Here is a 15,955-nt window from a genome sequence, read left to right on the forward strand (position 1 = left end):
CAGATTTAAGATGTTGTTTCAGGTCCTACAGACCAATTCAGCAGCTTATCTGCCAGTTTATGGGGCCCTCCTATGGCCCCACCCGACTGATATCTGGCCAAATATTGGGCAATCCTCAAACCAATGGCTTCTATTCCCACTGTTGTAGTTTGATTGTTTGGCCATAGGATTAACAATAGGATTAAGCCCAATATCGCCCATCATAGGTGGGCAAATCAGAGGAAAGATCTGCTTGTTTTGTAAACTCAACAAATGAGTGTATATTTTAGTGCATGGCCACCTTTGTACAGTGAACATCTGCTGGAGATTTGTAGTACAGGTATGAGACCTGTTATCCAGATATGAGACCTGTTATCCAGAATGCTCAAGACCTGGGGTTTTCCGGATAACGGATCTTTCCGTAATTTGGGTCTTCATGCCTTAAGTCTACTAGAAATTAATTTAAACATTAAATAAACCCAATAGGCTGGTTTTGCTTCCAATAAATATTAACTATATCCTAGTTGGGATCAAGTACAAGATACTGTTTTATTATTACAGAGAAAAAGGAAATCATTTTTTTAAAAAATTGGGTTATTTGGATAAAATGGAGTCTATGGGAGACAGCCATTCTGTAATTCAGAGCTTTCTGGATATCTGGTTTCTGGATAAGGGATCCTTTACCTGTACTTACTTCCATTCAAGGAAACATGAACACTGTACACCACTGTCCTGCTTGAGTCTAACAACCTTCTGATCTTCTTGCAGCTCCAGATAACAGCTCAGCCATCATCCCAAAGACTATTGAAATCACCTTGTGCAAAGAGGGCAACAGCTTTGGGTTTGTAACGAGAGGTGAGCATTGTCTTTAATGTGTTGTGACCCTCAAACTGAACACACTTAGGGCAATATTGTCTGTATAAAAACACCACCACCATGGACTTAAGCACTGGTTTAAAAAGGAAAGATATTGTTGTGTTCAATTTAATAGGCCTGGTGTTACAAATATATTTCTTCTTATTTTGATTTAAAATATTTACTTTTATTGAACTAACTTAGGGCAAAATCTCCTTTTCACACTTTCACCCCAAAATGATAAAGGTTTTAGAGATATATGTAGCCTTTGTCCCTTTCTAACTGTGGTCCCCACACTAAGGAGGGTCCCACCTGTGGCATACTAACCCCACATTGTTACTCTTTGGTGGCGTACATGACTGCTCTTGTACACTAGCCCTGACTATCTTACAGCTCTGGGGTGTACCATGATGGGATACTTGTTACTATTCATCCCTGCACCCTGGCTTCATTAAGGGTTGGTTACCTTGAGTTTAGTCTTGTTCTCCTGTATTGAGCTTTACCCCCACCTAAGGTCCTCTTGCTATGACAGAATTCAGAAAGAGTTTGAGCATAGGTTCCTTCCAATTTTATACAGTAGGAAACCAAAATGTCTTAACTACCCTTTGGCCAGTGGGGAATCCTTCCCTCCCTGACTGCCTAGGTTACTATCTAGGACTTCTGAAGCGTAGACTAAAGTTAGGATCGGAGGCTGAAGCGTGTGTGTGTGTGTTATCTTGTTACAGCTATGCAATTTCAAAAAACGGTCCGCACACACCAATGTTGCAGTCGGGGATTGTGCCCCTTTTATTAATGCCACCAACAATCAACGTTTCGGGGGGAACACAGCCTCCCTTCTTCCTGAAGAAGGGAGGCTGTGTTCCCCCCGAAACGTTGATTGTTGGTGGCATTAATAAAAGGGGCACAATCCCCGACTGCAACATTGGTGTGTGCGGACCGTTTTTTGAAATTGCATAGCAGTAAGGAGACCGGGCTTGGTCAACGGAGGACCAGCACCACCACGCAGAAAAGTGGAAGGAGGTGTGCGGTAATAAATATTTTATTATCTTGTTACAGGCAATGCCACCTTGATTTCTTTTCTTTGCTCTTCCTTCTTCTGTCTGTCTAAATGGGCACCAGTCTCCTGATCTAAATGGGGCCAGTCACGTTCATGAAACATGTCAAGGGTTCACTGTTATTCCTAACTATATACTGGAATTGCAACACAGGCATTGTATTCCTTGTTATTCCTAAAAACACGCATATTTGAACCATGGCATATATATACTGGAGTTTTATTATCACCATCCTTACCTGTGGAATTGTGCTTGATACAGGGAAGTGCCTGGCGCCTGGCATAGTGAGATTGTATCTCTCTCTCTCTCTACAGGTTATGGAAAATCATGAGCCATGCTGCTAAGCTCATAGTAGTTTACTACCACCAGGTCTGGCCTACTAAGCCACACTTCCTAGTGACCTCTCATAAAGGAATTATAACAATACGGGAGGACTGTGGGAGGTGATAAGGGAGACTGAGATTCATAGGCAAAGTGCCAGCTACAACCTTGGCCAATAACACCTTTGTTGAGGCTTAAGAATCAAAAATAGCAAAAGAGGAATAACTATACATGGACATCTTAATATTTTTATTTTTCAGCAATTTTACAACACAATTGTCACAATAAAATCATAGAATGATACATAAGTGAGGTAGAACAAAAAGAACACACACATACATAACCACTCAGTGGCAGTACTTCATAAAAGGGCTTCAAATACTGTTACAATTGTGTATACATTTTTTCCGCGAATCGCGCTAAATTCGCCGCAAATTCGCACCTGGCAAATAAATTCGCCCATCACTAGTTATGAAAGTTTGAAAATATTTCTCTTTATCTAAACTGTGTTTTTGTGTCTCAAAATTGATACAAAGTATCTTATTTGCACCTGTTACCTGTTCTGGGCTCTCTGCTAAAAGCCAATTAAGTGAGAAACTTTGTTTCTTTTTCTGGCTGTTCAGTGCAGAGAAAAGAGGGACTTTCCAGTACAAATGAGAGACTGCAGGTTGAGCTGTCAAAAGAGGGACTGTCCCTCCGAAAAAGGGACAGTTGGGAGGTATGCACCTATGTTAAGATTGCCATAAATGGGCAGATTACAGCTGCTGATATTGGTCATTTAGACTGATTCAGAAGGTTATCTGACAATGTATGGGAGCTTCTGACGGGTCTCCCCGATCAATATCTGGGCAGATAGAGATCAGGGAGGTCTGATTTTTTTTGGCGATCAAGGACCGCATCGGCTAGTTGCACTAAAGTTAGGAAACACCAAGTTCTCAGTAAAGCTAAGGGGATTTCATGGGTGCAAGCAAATTAGAAGACACTTCAGTCTCTTTGTTGTAATCTGATTGTTCGGATTAACCCAATATCTCCCTGCCGTTGGTGGGCATATCGGGGAAAGATCCATTTGTTAGGCAGCCTCACCAAACGAGCAGATCTTATCGTGTATGGCCACCTTCAGTCCATTTGCTTCAACATTACTATTTAGGAATCATGAAGCCATGGGCGCCATATTTTAGAAAATTGTTTATACGGTGATACCGCCCTGAAGTTTGATCCATTGGCATTTCATACAAATCTACCTTAGCTGTCCTAAGCAGGTCTCTGATGAAGTGCAGTGACACGAAACGCGTCAGACCTCATGGCGCTGTGTTCTTTGTGTACCAAGATGTTTGAATAAAGGAAATCTGTTTTACCGTTGAACTGAGAGCGAGTGATTCTGTTTCGAGAGGGCTCTGGAGTAGCATTTATACTACACCAGAGGCACATAGGGGGCAGAGGGGGATTTGCAGCTGGGGAGGGGGGTCCATCTGGTGGTAGGTGCTCCAATTCCCACAGCACCAGTGGGCCCATACATCCCCCCCACGTCCAACGCTGATGGTCCCCAACTCCCGACAACCTCTAAAGCAGTTGGTATCCATTTCGCTATATGAACTGGCACTAGCACATCTTAATATTTACTTAAACAATCATGTTTCTAAAGGAAAACATTTTGTGCTTGTCTGTTTTTTTTCCACTACAGGAGGAGCACATGAGGACTGGCATAAGTCCAGAGCACTGGTTGTAACCTATGTGAGGCCTGGAGGACCAGCAGACAGGTATTGTACCAACTCCTATGGATACAGCAATTCATTTAATAACAGTTAACAGGAAGGGATGGTGAGAGTATGTATTATTCTATAATAGGCCCTACATATAAAAAATTGTGCTTTGGCCTCTTCTAATTTGCTTGCACCCATGAAATCCCCTTAGCTTTACTGAGGACTTGGTGTGTTTCTTAACATTAGTGTAACTAACACGAGGCCCAGTGTGAAAATGGCCTCCCAGGGAAAATACATTGGGCATGGAGTGTCACTGGGTCCTCCTCTTCACCCAACCATTTGGTCTTCGATGCTGATCATTGTCCATTGTCTTTTCCTCTGTTATAGAAGGAAAAAGGCAATATTATTCTAGAGACCCATAGGGTTAATGTGCCCCTATGGCTTTAAAGCCCTACACTTCCTGATCTCCCTAGTTGCTGGGCAGATGCCAATTGGGTAGCTGTAATTTACATATCGGAGTTATCGTCCAAGAGGTGCTGTGACCACTTCCTGTCACACTTTGGTATAGTGAGTGAGAAGGGGTGGATCTTCCTATTTGGCTCCTGGTGTCTGATCCAGCTGGATGTTTCCAGGGAGCCTGGGTACAACAAGGCCCAGTAAAGCCAGTTTCCCCTAGAGGGACCTGAAACTCTAGTGTGGAAGTCGGGGAGCAGGGACCCAGTGAATGAGGCTAGTGAGTGGCAGGAATATAATTGTTATAGACTCTCTAGGAGAGTAAGACGGTGAGGGAAGATAGAAAGAGCAGTTTTGTGCTCCATCAAGGACAGGGCCGGAACTAGGGGTAGGCAGAAGAGGCAGCTGCCTAGGGAGCAACGATTGGGGGGCAATGGGCATGTAACTCTTCTGCCTACTCCTAGACTGGAGCGCACTCCTTTACCAGAATGTATGCGCAAGCAAGCCTAGGGCGCCTGGCCGGCCTTTCCCGCCTCTGATCAAGGAGGTATAGCTTCCCAGGCTGTAAGATTTGCCTACAGTGATGGGATCACAGTGGATAGAGTGTCAGGCTTTAGGTTCTCCTCCCTGACCACTCCACTGAGTGAGATCCAGACCACGTGTGAGGTGTTTCTTCCTGGAGGTTCTGTACTGCCTTGACTACATCCTCAGGGAATGCTCCTGCATCTGCCTCTGATATACTGTCTGAGCTGTGTGCCTATATATTCTGCAAATGCCTCTTTACTGATGTAGGTACCCTGTGAATCATTTCTCTCTGACAAATAAAGATATTCTGTTCTGTTTCGTTTGCAAGAATCTCCTGGCGCCCATTTATTTATTGGTTAAAGCACAGTAGCCTGTGGGAGTTGTAGTTGCTCTACACAGTTCCTTCATTTCTTCCACTTTGCGATGGCCCTACCTTAAGAGTCCAGTGTAACCCATGATTTAGTCTACTAGCTGGTTGTTAACCCCGTTGGCCTGGATAGTCCAAAAAAATGTGTTTCTTTATAAAAGAGACAATATGATAAGAGTGAAAGTTATAAGGGGAAACAGAAGATCATAAAAAGGAACATGGAAAAATGCAAAGGATGGTATGTGCCTTAAACAGTAAAATGAAAGTGAGAAAGTCAGTGATAAGAAGAGGCAAAATAGCACCCTGCTATCTTCTATGCTCTCATTTACACAATTTGCTCCCTTTCCTCATTTACCTTCATTGTCCAGTAAAATCTACCTGGCTCCATTTTATAAACTGGCAAATAAATATGATGTACTTAATTTAAATATCTACTGTGAACCCCTTTGCCTCTTTCTATACCTTTCCCATGGAATCAGTATGTTATGTATAATGAGCCCCTCCCAGCCACTTAAAGGGCTTGTTCACCATTAATGATCTGCCACTGTTTTTATTTTTTTTTATTTTTTTTTGCAATATTAATTATCTGGTTGCTGTGGTCAAAATTCCCCTAGCAACCATTCACTGATTTGAATAAGAGACTGGAATATGAATAGGAGAGGCCTGAATAGAAAGATGATTAATAAATAGTAGCAACAATAATACAGTTGCAGCCTACAAAGCATATGTTTTTAGATGGGGTCAGAGACCCTATCTGAAATCTGGAGACAGCCTGAAGAAGAAGACACATAATTAAAAAAATATGCTCCGAATTAGCCAGTCAATAACATGCTATAGGTTAACCACCCTTTTAAACCTATGTCTTCTGACATAGAATAGAAGAATCTGATTAAAAATCTTCTCCTTTTACTTAAAGGACCAATCAGACATCCATTTACCATTTCATTACCATTCAGCCAATGTATGAATATGTATATGGTTTATACATTTAGCTCTATGGAAAATACTGGATATCTTTGGCTCAAGCTGTTCTGACACACACGGATTACTTTGCATGCTACAAACCATGTCAGGAACTGTCTCGAATCCCCTTGATATTTTATTCAATAAATGAGCGATCTGAATTTCCATTCTAACACGCAAGTGCCCAGAGTCTGACAGACAGGACTAGAGTCTGACCCAGAGTCTGACAGACAGGACTAAGCAGATTGTTCTGATCAAAGTGAGAGGCTGTTAGATTTCTGGGACAATTTGAAGGCATTTTAATGTGTTTAGTGTTGAACATTTTGCTGTCCCCGTGGGAATGGAAACCTTCCCCTCTGTCTGTGCACTAATCTCTCAGTGGCTGGAGAGTGGTATCTGCATTAGTAATCTGCTGGCAGGATAAGGGTTAATGTAGAAATATTCTGAGTCGACTAACTTTCTATTACCCCTAATAATGAACAACCACCAGTGTGTCCTGATGAGTCCAGGCGAGGGTGTTCCTTTACTAAAGCAAGTGGAAATGGTATTTGAAATTCCTACATGTTGCAGGCAGCATTTATTTTAATTTATAACCTGTGCAGTCATTCTAGCTGGATTTTCTAGATGTCTAGAGCTAAGGCTGGGGATAGAACCTTTATTTGCTTCCTTTTCATTTTCATCACTTGGGTAATACTGTAAAGGCAGTTTGATCGGCACAGTGTATGTGTTATTCTTTTTAGTACAGGTATAGGATCCATTATCTGGAAAGCTGTTATCCAGAAAGCTCCGAATTATGGAAAGACCATCATTCATAGACTCCGTTATAATCTTTCCCTTTTTCCCTGTAGTAATGAAACCGTACTTTGTAGTACCTGCGGCTCGGGCGGGTTCGGGCCGACCTCACACTCTTCTTAGCGGGTGGTGGGTTGAGCTGTTCTCCCCGCCACCATCAAATGCCGGCTTCCGACTTCCGGGTTTATTTTTTATAGATGCTGCACCTGCTTGCCCCGTCCCTTTTGTGACATCATTGGCTGGTCGGCGCAGGTCTATAAAAGCAACCCGGAAGGCGCATGCGGGCAGGCGTAGTCTAAGGGAGGTCAGGTTAGGGCTGGGTGCGGGTCGGGGAAATCCCAACCCGCACATCACTAGTACCTTGTCCTTCTTCCTAACTAAGATATAAGTAATCATTATTGAATGTACAACAGTCTTATTGGGTTTAATTAATGTTTAATTTGTTTTAGTAGACTTATTGTATGGAGATCCAAATTACAGAAAGATCCCTTATCTGGAAAAACCCCAGGTCCCGAGCATTCTGTATAATAGGTCCCATACCTGTACAATTATTCAGAATCCTGATATCCAGAAAACTCCAAATTATGAGAAAGCTGTCTCCCATAGAGTTCATTTTAAGCAAATAATTCTTGTTTTTTATAATACAAGTATGGGATCTTTTATCCAGAATGCTAGGGACCTGGGGTTTTCTGGATAAGGGATCTTTCCATAATTTAGATCTTCATACCTTAATTCTGCTAGAAAAACATTTAAACATTAATCAAACCCAATAGGCTGGTTTTCCAATAAGGATTAATTATATCTTAGTTTGACTCAAGTACAAGCTACTGTTTAATTATTACAGAGAAAAAGGAAACACGTTCAAAAAATTTTTTGGATTGTTTGGATAAAATGGAGTCTGAGAAACAGCCTTTCCGTAATTTGGAGCTTTCTGGATAACATATCTCATACCTGTAATTTCTTTTTTTTTTCTGTAGTAATAATAAGACAGGACATTGTGCTTGGTAAGCTGATTGAATACATATTTTTGGCAAAACAATCCTATTAGGATTTTTTCATTTATAAATACTTTTTTTAGCAGTCCTAAGTTATGGAGATAAAAATTTATGGTAAGTTCCTTTATCCAGATAGCCACAGGTCCCCAGCATACCGGATAATAAATTCAATTCCTCTCTGAATGGGTTTTGTATCCCTGCACAGTTCATTATATTTGTGGTTTTCATGTTCCTTTTTGCAGGGAGGGGACCGTGAAAGTTGGTGATCGACTACTTTGTGTGGATGCTATTTCCCTCCATAATATAACTCATGCAGATGCTCTGAACATTCTCCGACAGTGTAGCCAAGAGGCTGTCTTCCAGATAGAATATGATGTTGCTCTCATGGGTGAGTATAAGGTTTTTTGGGGGGTATTTTGTTTTCCCTTTTTTTCCCTTGCTTTGTATGGTATGGATTTTCTAAAACTATTACAGGTATGGGATTTGTTATCTGGAAACCCATTATCCAGAAAGCTCCAAATTACAGAAAGTCTGTCTCTCATTGACATTTTATCCAAATAATCTAAATTTTTAAACATGATTTTGTTTTTCTCTGTAATAATAAAACAGTAGCTTGTACTTGATCCCAACTAAGATATAATTAATCATTATTGGAAGCAAAACCAGCCTATTGCTTTGGATATAGGGGGTTATTAATTAAAGTACAATTTTTTTTCTGGTCGGCCTTTTTAGATAAAAAAAAAAAATTTTCGTAGAAAAAAAAATAATTTTTCGAGATTTATTAAACTCCGATGGTGTTAAAAGTCGGAGTAAAAAATTACTCCAACACAGAACTGCCGAAATTCATGTAGAAGTCAATGGCAGATGTCCTGTTGACACTTTGAAGATATTCTGATCTGCGCTGGGTTTCGGTCAATAATCTGAAGATTTAGCGGTTTTGGGTGTCAAATCCGAAAATGTTGCAGTTTTCAGCAACAAATCTGAAAAAAAATCGTACGATTCTGATTTTTACACTATTTTATTGAGTCTTTTCCCGCTAAAGAAATTTTTGTTAAGATGTATTCAGTGTCGGACTGGCCCACCGGGATATCAGAAAAACTCCAGGTGGGCCCAGGTATCAGTGGCCCCTCATGCTGCTAAACATTTGGCCTATTTCATGGCCATTCCCTATTTCTATGAGAACAAAGAGGTTAAAAAGATACAATAATAGATTATAGTTTGTTAAGAAAATTAGGGCCTCATGGGGCCCCTATACCTCCTGGGCCCCCCTGCAGCCACAGGGTCTGCCTCCTCTGTATTTACACCCCTGTCCTTAGGTGTGGGCTTCTGATCCAGGTGATATCAAGTAATTGGGCCGTTAACTATAAAATGCAACTCCTCAGTTAGAATATAGCGGCCTTAAGGGCAGAGACACGCTCCGATTCGGGGAGATTAGTCTCCCGTGACAAATCTCCTCTTCTTCGGGACGACTATCTCCCTGAACTGGCTCCTGGCTAGAATGTAAATCGCCGGCGGGATGGCAATTGGTGTGCTTTGTTTTCCGAAGTTGCTTTACGAGGAAACTTCGGGTGACTTCGGCTATTTCGATTCTAGCTGGCGGGAGGCAGTTCGGGGAGATTAGTCGTCCTGAAGAAGTGGCAATTTATCGCTGGGTGACTCAATCTCTACGATTCTGAGTACTTGTCTCTCCCCTTATACCACAAGTTACTGATCTGCTGTTTCCAGACTTTTCCAAAGTGTTTAACGGGGAAGTTCAGCCATATGCCATGGATCATTGAACTGACCAGCAGCTGCCTCTGTGCAAATATACACTTGTGAGCTAATATGTATACAGAATCAGCCTCCATCTGTTGCTGAATCTCATCACCCAGAACATTGCTCCCTGCATTGCACACACTTGGTTTTTCTAGTGTCAAAATAGTTAATCCAGAGTGTGATGTTTCATCTGAACTCCATCCATCACCATGCAGTCACCGTTGCACAGAGACCCCTCGGGGACATAAAGCAAATTAATTGGCAACTCAATCAACTGACAGAAATATCACTGCTCACAAAACTGACGAGAGAGGTTTCTGCTCTAGAGAATGAAAAAAAAGTGAAGCATTTGTGTAGCTGAGACTGTCTAATTATATACAGTACGCCTCTGTATAGCTCTGCTAATTGTATGCAGGGCTATCATCCAAATTATTCATATTTTGTTCCTTGTTTGCAGCTGAATTTCCTTTGCACGTCTGCCTGAAGCATTGGGGGAATCAAGGGTCTCTCCCAAGGTTAAATCAACATTGCTTTGGGATGGAACCAACGGCTTTTAGTATTGCTATGTACATAGTTGGTAACCGGGAGAGTCCAAGCAACCCAATATTATTGACACCTATGAATGATACTTTGACATTGCTTCTGTAATGCTTTGAGATATGTAACTTGCCTATATTAATCCGTGATACCCCAATGCCCCAAAAATGCAACCGGTGCATCTCTGGAATTATTATGCTGCAAAATGAGTAGATAGAATGGGTTAGTTCGTGCTTTAATATCAGTGACTGTGTGCACCAGGGAGGTCCAACCTGTGGCCAAGTTGCTCTTACAGAACTACAAGTTTCCAGCTAAGCCTGTTGGGAGATGGAGGCACCCCAGGTTGGACTTCTCTGATCTATGCAATGAAAAGAGTTTGCGGATACCTTTTACTTAGTTTACTAAGGGTCGTAGTGAAAATTTGAATATTTGAATTTCAAATCCGAATTTGTTTTTTTTGTTTGTTTTTTATGCCCAAAGCTGTCAAATTCGACAGGGAATTGTTAAAATTCAACTCAAGTTTTTTTTAAAAATTCGAATTCGATTTTTAACATTGTTCGTACACTGGCCCTTTAAGAACTCGAATTTGACTGTTCACCATCTTAAACCTGATGAATTGCTGTTTTAGCCTATGGGGACATCCTGGGATCAGTTTGGAGGTGATTGATGCCTTCTAAAAAATTTAGTTTTTTTCGGTGGGGAAAAACTCTAATCAAATTCGATTCGAATTCGACTTGAGTTTGCGGGTCGATCCTATTTACTAGAGTACAAAAAAAAATTGATTTTTTTTTTTAATAAATTGCAGTTGGTCAAATTTCGAGTTAATGAGAGTTTAAAATAACTCTAAGTTCGACCCTTGATAAATCTGCCCCTATATGTTGTTACACCCAGTTAGTTTTTATTTTTAAGAGCTGAATAACGTGTATTTCTTACAAAAAGGTTCTGCAAGGAAAGCATTTAAAGAAGAACTAAAGCTTAACTAAAGGATTAGCTAGAAATGTTGTACATTATGTTTTGGCCTCTGTACCAGCCCAAGGCAACCACAGCACTTTAGCAGTAAAGATCTGTGTCTCCAAAGATGCCCCAGTAGCTCCCCATCTTCTTTTCTGCTGATTCACTGCACATGCTCTGTGCTGCCGTCACTTACTGAGCTTAGGGACCCACTCACAATATACAGTACACATAGAATAGAAATGTCACAATATAAGGCTGATTAGTAATTAATACAGATAATTACTACATTGCAGCACAGAAACCAGTGCAATTAGCATCAAAATTTAATAATCAGCCCTGTAGCATCAGCTTATATTACAGACCAACCTCATTTTCTGCTGGATAATTAGTGACGAGCCCTAAGCTTAGCTTCTCAACAGCTGCTCAGAGCCCACTGAGCATGTGAGTGTCACAGACACTTTCCAAGATGGTGACCCCCTGTGACAAGTTTGAAGTCCTGGATCATTGCTGCTATTGTCAAGCTGAAACTTTAGGTGGGTGAAATAAGTTCAGTATATAAAATATGCCATTTTTATCCATTTTAATTTTTGAGGTTTAGTTTTCATTTAAGAAAACTAAGTTAGTGCTGTTTGGCCTTAACTTTTCTTACAGCTAATGTGTTATTATCCCGTTAAACAACAGCTAGCAGCAGTGTGGCCTAGTGATCCAGATTTCACATCACTGCCGGTTCAATGCAAACATATCTGCAGTAGGAAAGACTCCCTTGTGGGATCATGGTGCTAAGATAGGTATTCTTAATATAGGAAACTAAGTATATAGTATACATTATATGTCCATGCTCATCCTCAGGAGGTTACATTCCCTAATTCTAGTAGCAGTCAGGAGAAATTTGTTTACAAGCAATGGCTTCCCTCAGTGTTGCATGTATGACGACCAGTTTGAGCACTGTAGGGAGTAAAAGGCAATGTTCTGATGGATCTCAATAGGAGTCACTTAACAAGCTGCAGGGCTGGAAGGCACAGGCCCCTCCGCTCTTCATATCAGGCAGGAAATTAATTGATTGGACCAGAGTCAGTTGCCTCTCTGTGGGGTTTTCTGTAACTCAATTAACTCCTTGAGGGCTGAGCTGGTGCTCACAATATAGGACCACAAATAACGTTTGAATGGTAGAACCTAAGAAATGCTGTAGACAGTAGAAACTAAGGAATGCTTGTTTGATGTGAACTAGTGGGGCCTGTGTTGGGGGAGCTCCTTGGATAGGTAAAATTCACATGATCAGACCCAAGACCTTAATTAAAAAAGGCATAATAAAATACAAAAGAGGCAAACTCTGTAGGGCCTTGGCTTTTGCTGTTACTGGCTAATAAAAAGCACACCCAGAAAATTCAATCCTGGTCAAGCATAAATTAAAGGGATCCTGTCATCGGAAAACATGTTTTTTTCAAAACGCATCAGTTAATAGTGCTACTCCAGCAGAATTCTGCACTGAAATCCATTTCTGATAAGAACAAACAGATTTTTTTATATTCAATTTTGAAATCTGACATGGGGCTAGACATTTTGTCAATTTCTCAGCTGCCCCTGGTCATGTGACTTGTGCCTGCACTTTAGGAGAGCAATGCTTTCTGGCAGGCTGCTGTTTTTCCTTCTCAATGTAACTGAATGTGTCTCAGTGGGACATGGATTTTACTATTGAGTGTTGTTCTTAGATCTACCAGGCAGCTGTTATCTTGTGTTAGGGAGCTGTTATCTGGTTACCTTCCCATTGTTCTTTTGTTTGGCTGCTGGGGGAGAAAAAGGGAGGGGGGTGATATCACTCCAACTTGCAGTACAGCAGTAAAGAGTGATTGACGTTTATCAGAGCACAAGTCACATGACTGGAGGCAGCTGGGAAATTGACAATATGTCTAGCCCCATGTCAGATTTCAAAATTGAATATAACAAAAATCTGTTTGTTCTTTTGAGAAATGGATTTCAGTGCAAAATTCTGCTGGAGCAGCACTATTAACTGATTCATTTTGAAAAAAAATGTTTTTTCCCATGACAGTATCCCTTTAACAATATTATCAGGGGCATATATGCGAGGGCCCAGGGGAAAAAATGATTGGCCCCTTATGCGCCTAATCACAAGTGACTTGTGATCTCCCCCACCCTCTGCCGTGCATACCTTCCCACGCAGTGATCCTGCATCGCTAACAATCCCCCACCGCACTGCATGAGCACATACTACCAAGGAAGCAGTCCCCCTGTACCCCCTCCTCGGTAGTTACACCTCTGCATATTATCAAAATCCAAAAGAGTAAAAGTAAGTAGCAAAATTATTGGAAAAAGAGATCCAATTAATGCCTGAGACCCTTTTTTTCCTGATTGTATTGCCAACTTCTCTTTTACAAACAGCAATCCTGTACTTTAAGGCTGAGATTCTTGTTATCTTTATTCTAGAGCATTCTGTCAAGGTGATCACCGACCTTACATGAAATCCGCTGCACATCTCTTTAGTTGTTAGAATCCTTAACTAGTCTGTTGTCAGGAAAAAGAAACGTAAACACTGTAAGGCAATCTAAATGGCACTGCCGTTTAAACTATGGAACTTATGTAAATTAAAGATCTTGAGCTATAGAGAACAGTACAGTGTTTTTGTTTTATGGCTTAAAGGAAAACAAAAGTTTAACTAAAGAAGTAAGGCAGAAATGTTGTATATTATGTTTGGGGCTTTTGTACCAGCCCAAGGCAACCACAGCCCTTTATCAGTAAAGATCTGTGTCTCCAAAGATGCCCTAGTAGCTCCCCATCTTCTTTTCTGCTGATTCACTGCACATGCTCTGTGCTGCTGTCACTTACTGAGCTTAGGGACTGACTCAAAATATACAGTACGCAGAGAATATATTGTAAATGTTATAATATAAGGCTTATTACTGGTACATGGCAGCTCTGAAACTAGCACACTTAAATCACAAAGTAATAATCAGCCCTGTAGCATCAGCTTACATGACAGACAAACATCTTTTTCTGCGTAATGATTTGTGACGACCCCTAAATTTAGTTTTTCAACAGCTGCCCATTGCCCACTGAGCATGTGCGTGTCACAGACACTCAAAATCCCAGATGGAAAACTCCTGTGACAACGTTGATTACTACTATAGAGATACTGAACCTTCAGGATGGTTCAATAAGATTAATATATAAAATATTGCATTTCTATTCCTGCACCATTTTTATGGATCTCCTTTTTTCTCACACCTTGCAACCCTTTACCCACATAAGATAGCCACCCGTGCATCCATGACTTTGTTTCCATTTCCTGCCCTTTCCAGGGAATTCTGACCTAGTGTGTCGTGTGACATTTCTATGGATTCACTATACATATGCTAAGCCATCCTCTCAAAAAATAAGGGCCCTACTGAAGAGCCTGAAAGGTAAGATTTGGCTGAAAGGAGGTGAAAAGCAGCCTTATGCCACAAATGCTGCAAAAAGAAGCTGTCCTTATAGGGCTTTAGTTCCCTCTTTGGTTACTGTTGTTTCTATTCCTTAACTGCTAAAAATCCTTTACAGACGGAGATTCCATAAGACAATTTCCAGCCTACTGACACTTCTACTTCCCACTCTAGACACTGTGACTAATGCATCCGGACCTCTGCTAGTAGAAATTGCCAAGACTCCAGGATCTACTCTGGGCATCTCTCTGAGCACAGGAACTCACCGAAACAAGCAGGTCATTATTATAGACAAGGTGAAACCTGCCAGTGTGGTGGACAGGTGGGTATGTGACATTATCACAGTATATGTTGTGTGTTTAACCAAAGTCTAAATAGCCTCAATCTCTAGTTTTCAGCATTTAAACTACCTAGAGTGCACAAAGTTGGAGAGATGTTAGCCATAACCATAACTTAGAGGTCTCATTTGATCCTGGCTTCCCATTCCAATAATATTAACAAGGTGGTCCTTGTTGATGTTCGTGAACAAAATGGCCTACGGTCCCCTTTATTTTAGTAAAGAACAATGTTGAGAGCAAAATGGACTGTCCAAAATTGCAGCCACCGAATCCCAGCATCCCACAACAGAAAAAGGTGTGGGGTTTACATTTCAGCATTAATATGGTTATTCTGAAACACCGTATCTCTTGCTGAAATGTTAATCTGGGAAACTGAAACCATGGGAAATATAAAATAAGAGCTTCAGTTACAGGAAATCTTATCTGATCGCGGCACTATTTTATGGAACTGTATTTATTATGATTCGCTTACTGCCTAGTCTTTATGCAGCAGTATAATGGCTGGATAAATCTTGTTTACATTTACTGCAGGGCTCAACAGTTAACTAGGAGTTGTATAGGGAAATAATTTGCATTGGGCCCCGAACCTCACAAGGGAACAGCTTGGAAATTGCCTTGGCACACGTTACACATCACACATTCTATAGCTACCAGATGCTATTGTTGGCATTTATACCAAGGGCCCCCCACTTGTAGTCATGATTCAGCTGCTGAATGATTTGGGGGTTGCAGATAAGCCAAACATAGCATATCTCTCTTAGTTGGGTTCTACTTCTATGCTTGCTGGACAGTGCCCATAATTCACAACTGTAAAGAAGTGCAAGGATAAAGACTGAGGAAACCTGCCATGTTAGTCCTCTTGCCTACTTCTTTCTCTATATACAGTAAACTCAGTTTACTGTACATGTTAAAACTCATCACCTGCTAACATT

The 15,955-nt window shown here is 41.0% G+C and overlaps 1 protein-coding gene across 7 annotated transcripts in view; it reads left to right on the plus strand.

Annotated features, from left to right (window-relative positions):
- The window catches only part of LOC108715865 (glutamate receptor-interacting protein 2-like), a 114,089-nt gene that overhangs the window by 64,861 nt on the left and 33,273 nt on the right, over positions 1–15,955 (plus strand). For all 7 annotated transcript variants that reach the window (XM_041561720.1, XM_041561721.1, XM_041561719.1 and 4 more), the window contains exons 5-8: positions 748–834; positions 3,892–3,967; positions 8,248–8,393; positions 14,860–15,007. In XM_041561720.1, the coding sequence (XP_041417654.1) occupies positions 748–834; positions 3,892–3,967; positions 8,248–8,393; positions 14,860–15,007 (457 nt within the window). The remainder of the gene's footprint in view (positions 1–747; positions 835–3,891; positions 3,968–8,247; positions 8,394–14,859; positions 15,008–15,955) is intronic.

Source organism: Xenopus laevis, chromosome 4S (genome assembly GCF_017654675.1).
Source record: "Xenopus laevis strain J_2021 chromosome 4S, Xenopus_laevis_v10.1, whole genome shotgun sequence".
Taxonomy (NCBI): Eukaryota; Metazoa; Chordata; class Amphibia; order Anura; family Pipidae; genus Xenopus; species Xenopus laevis.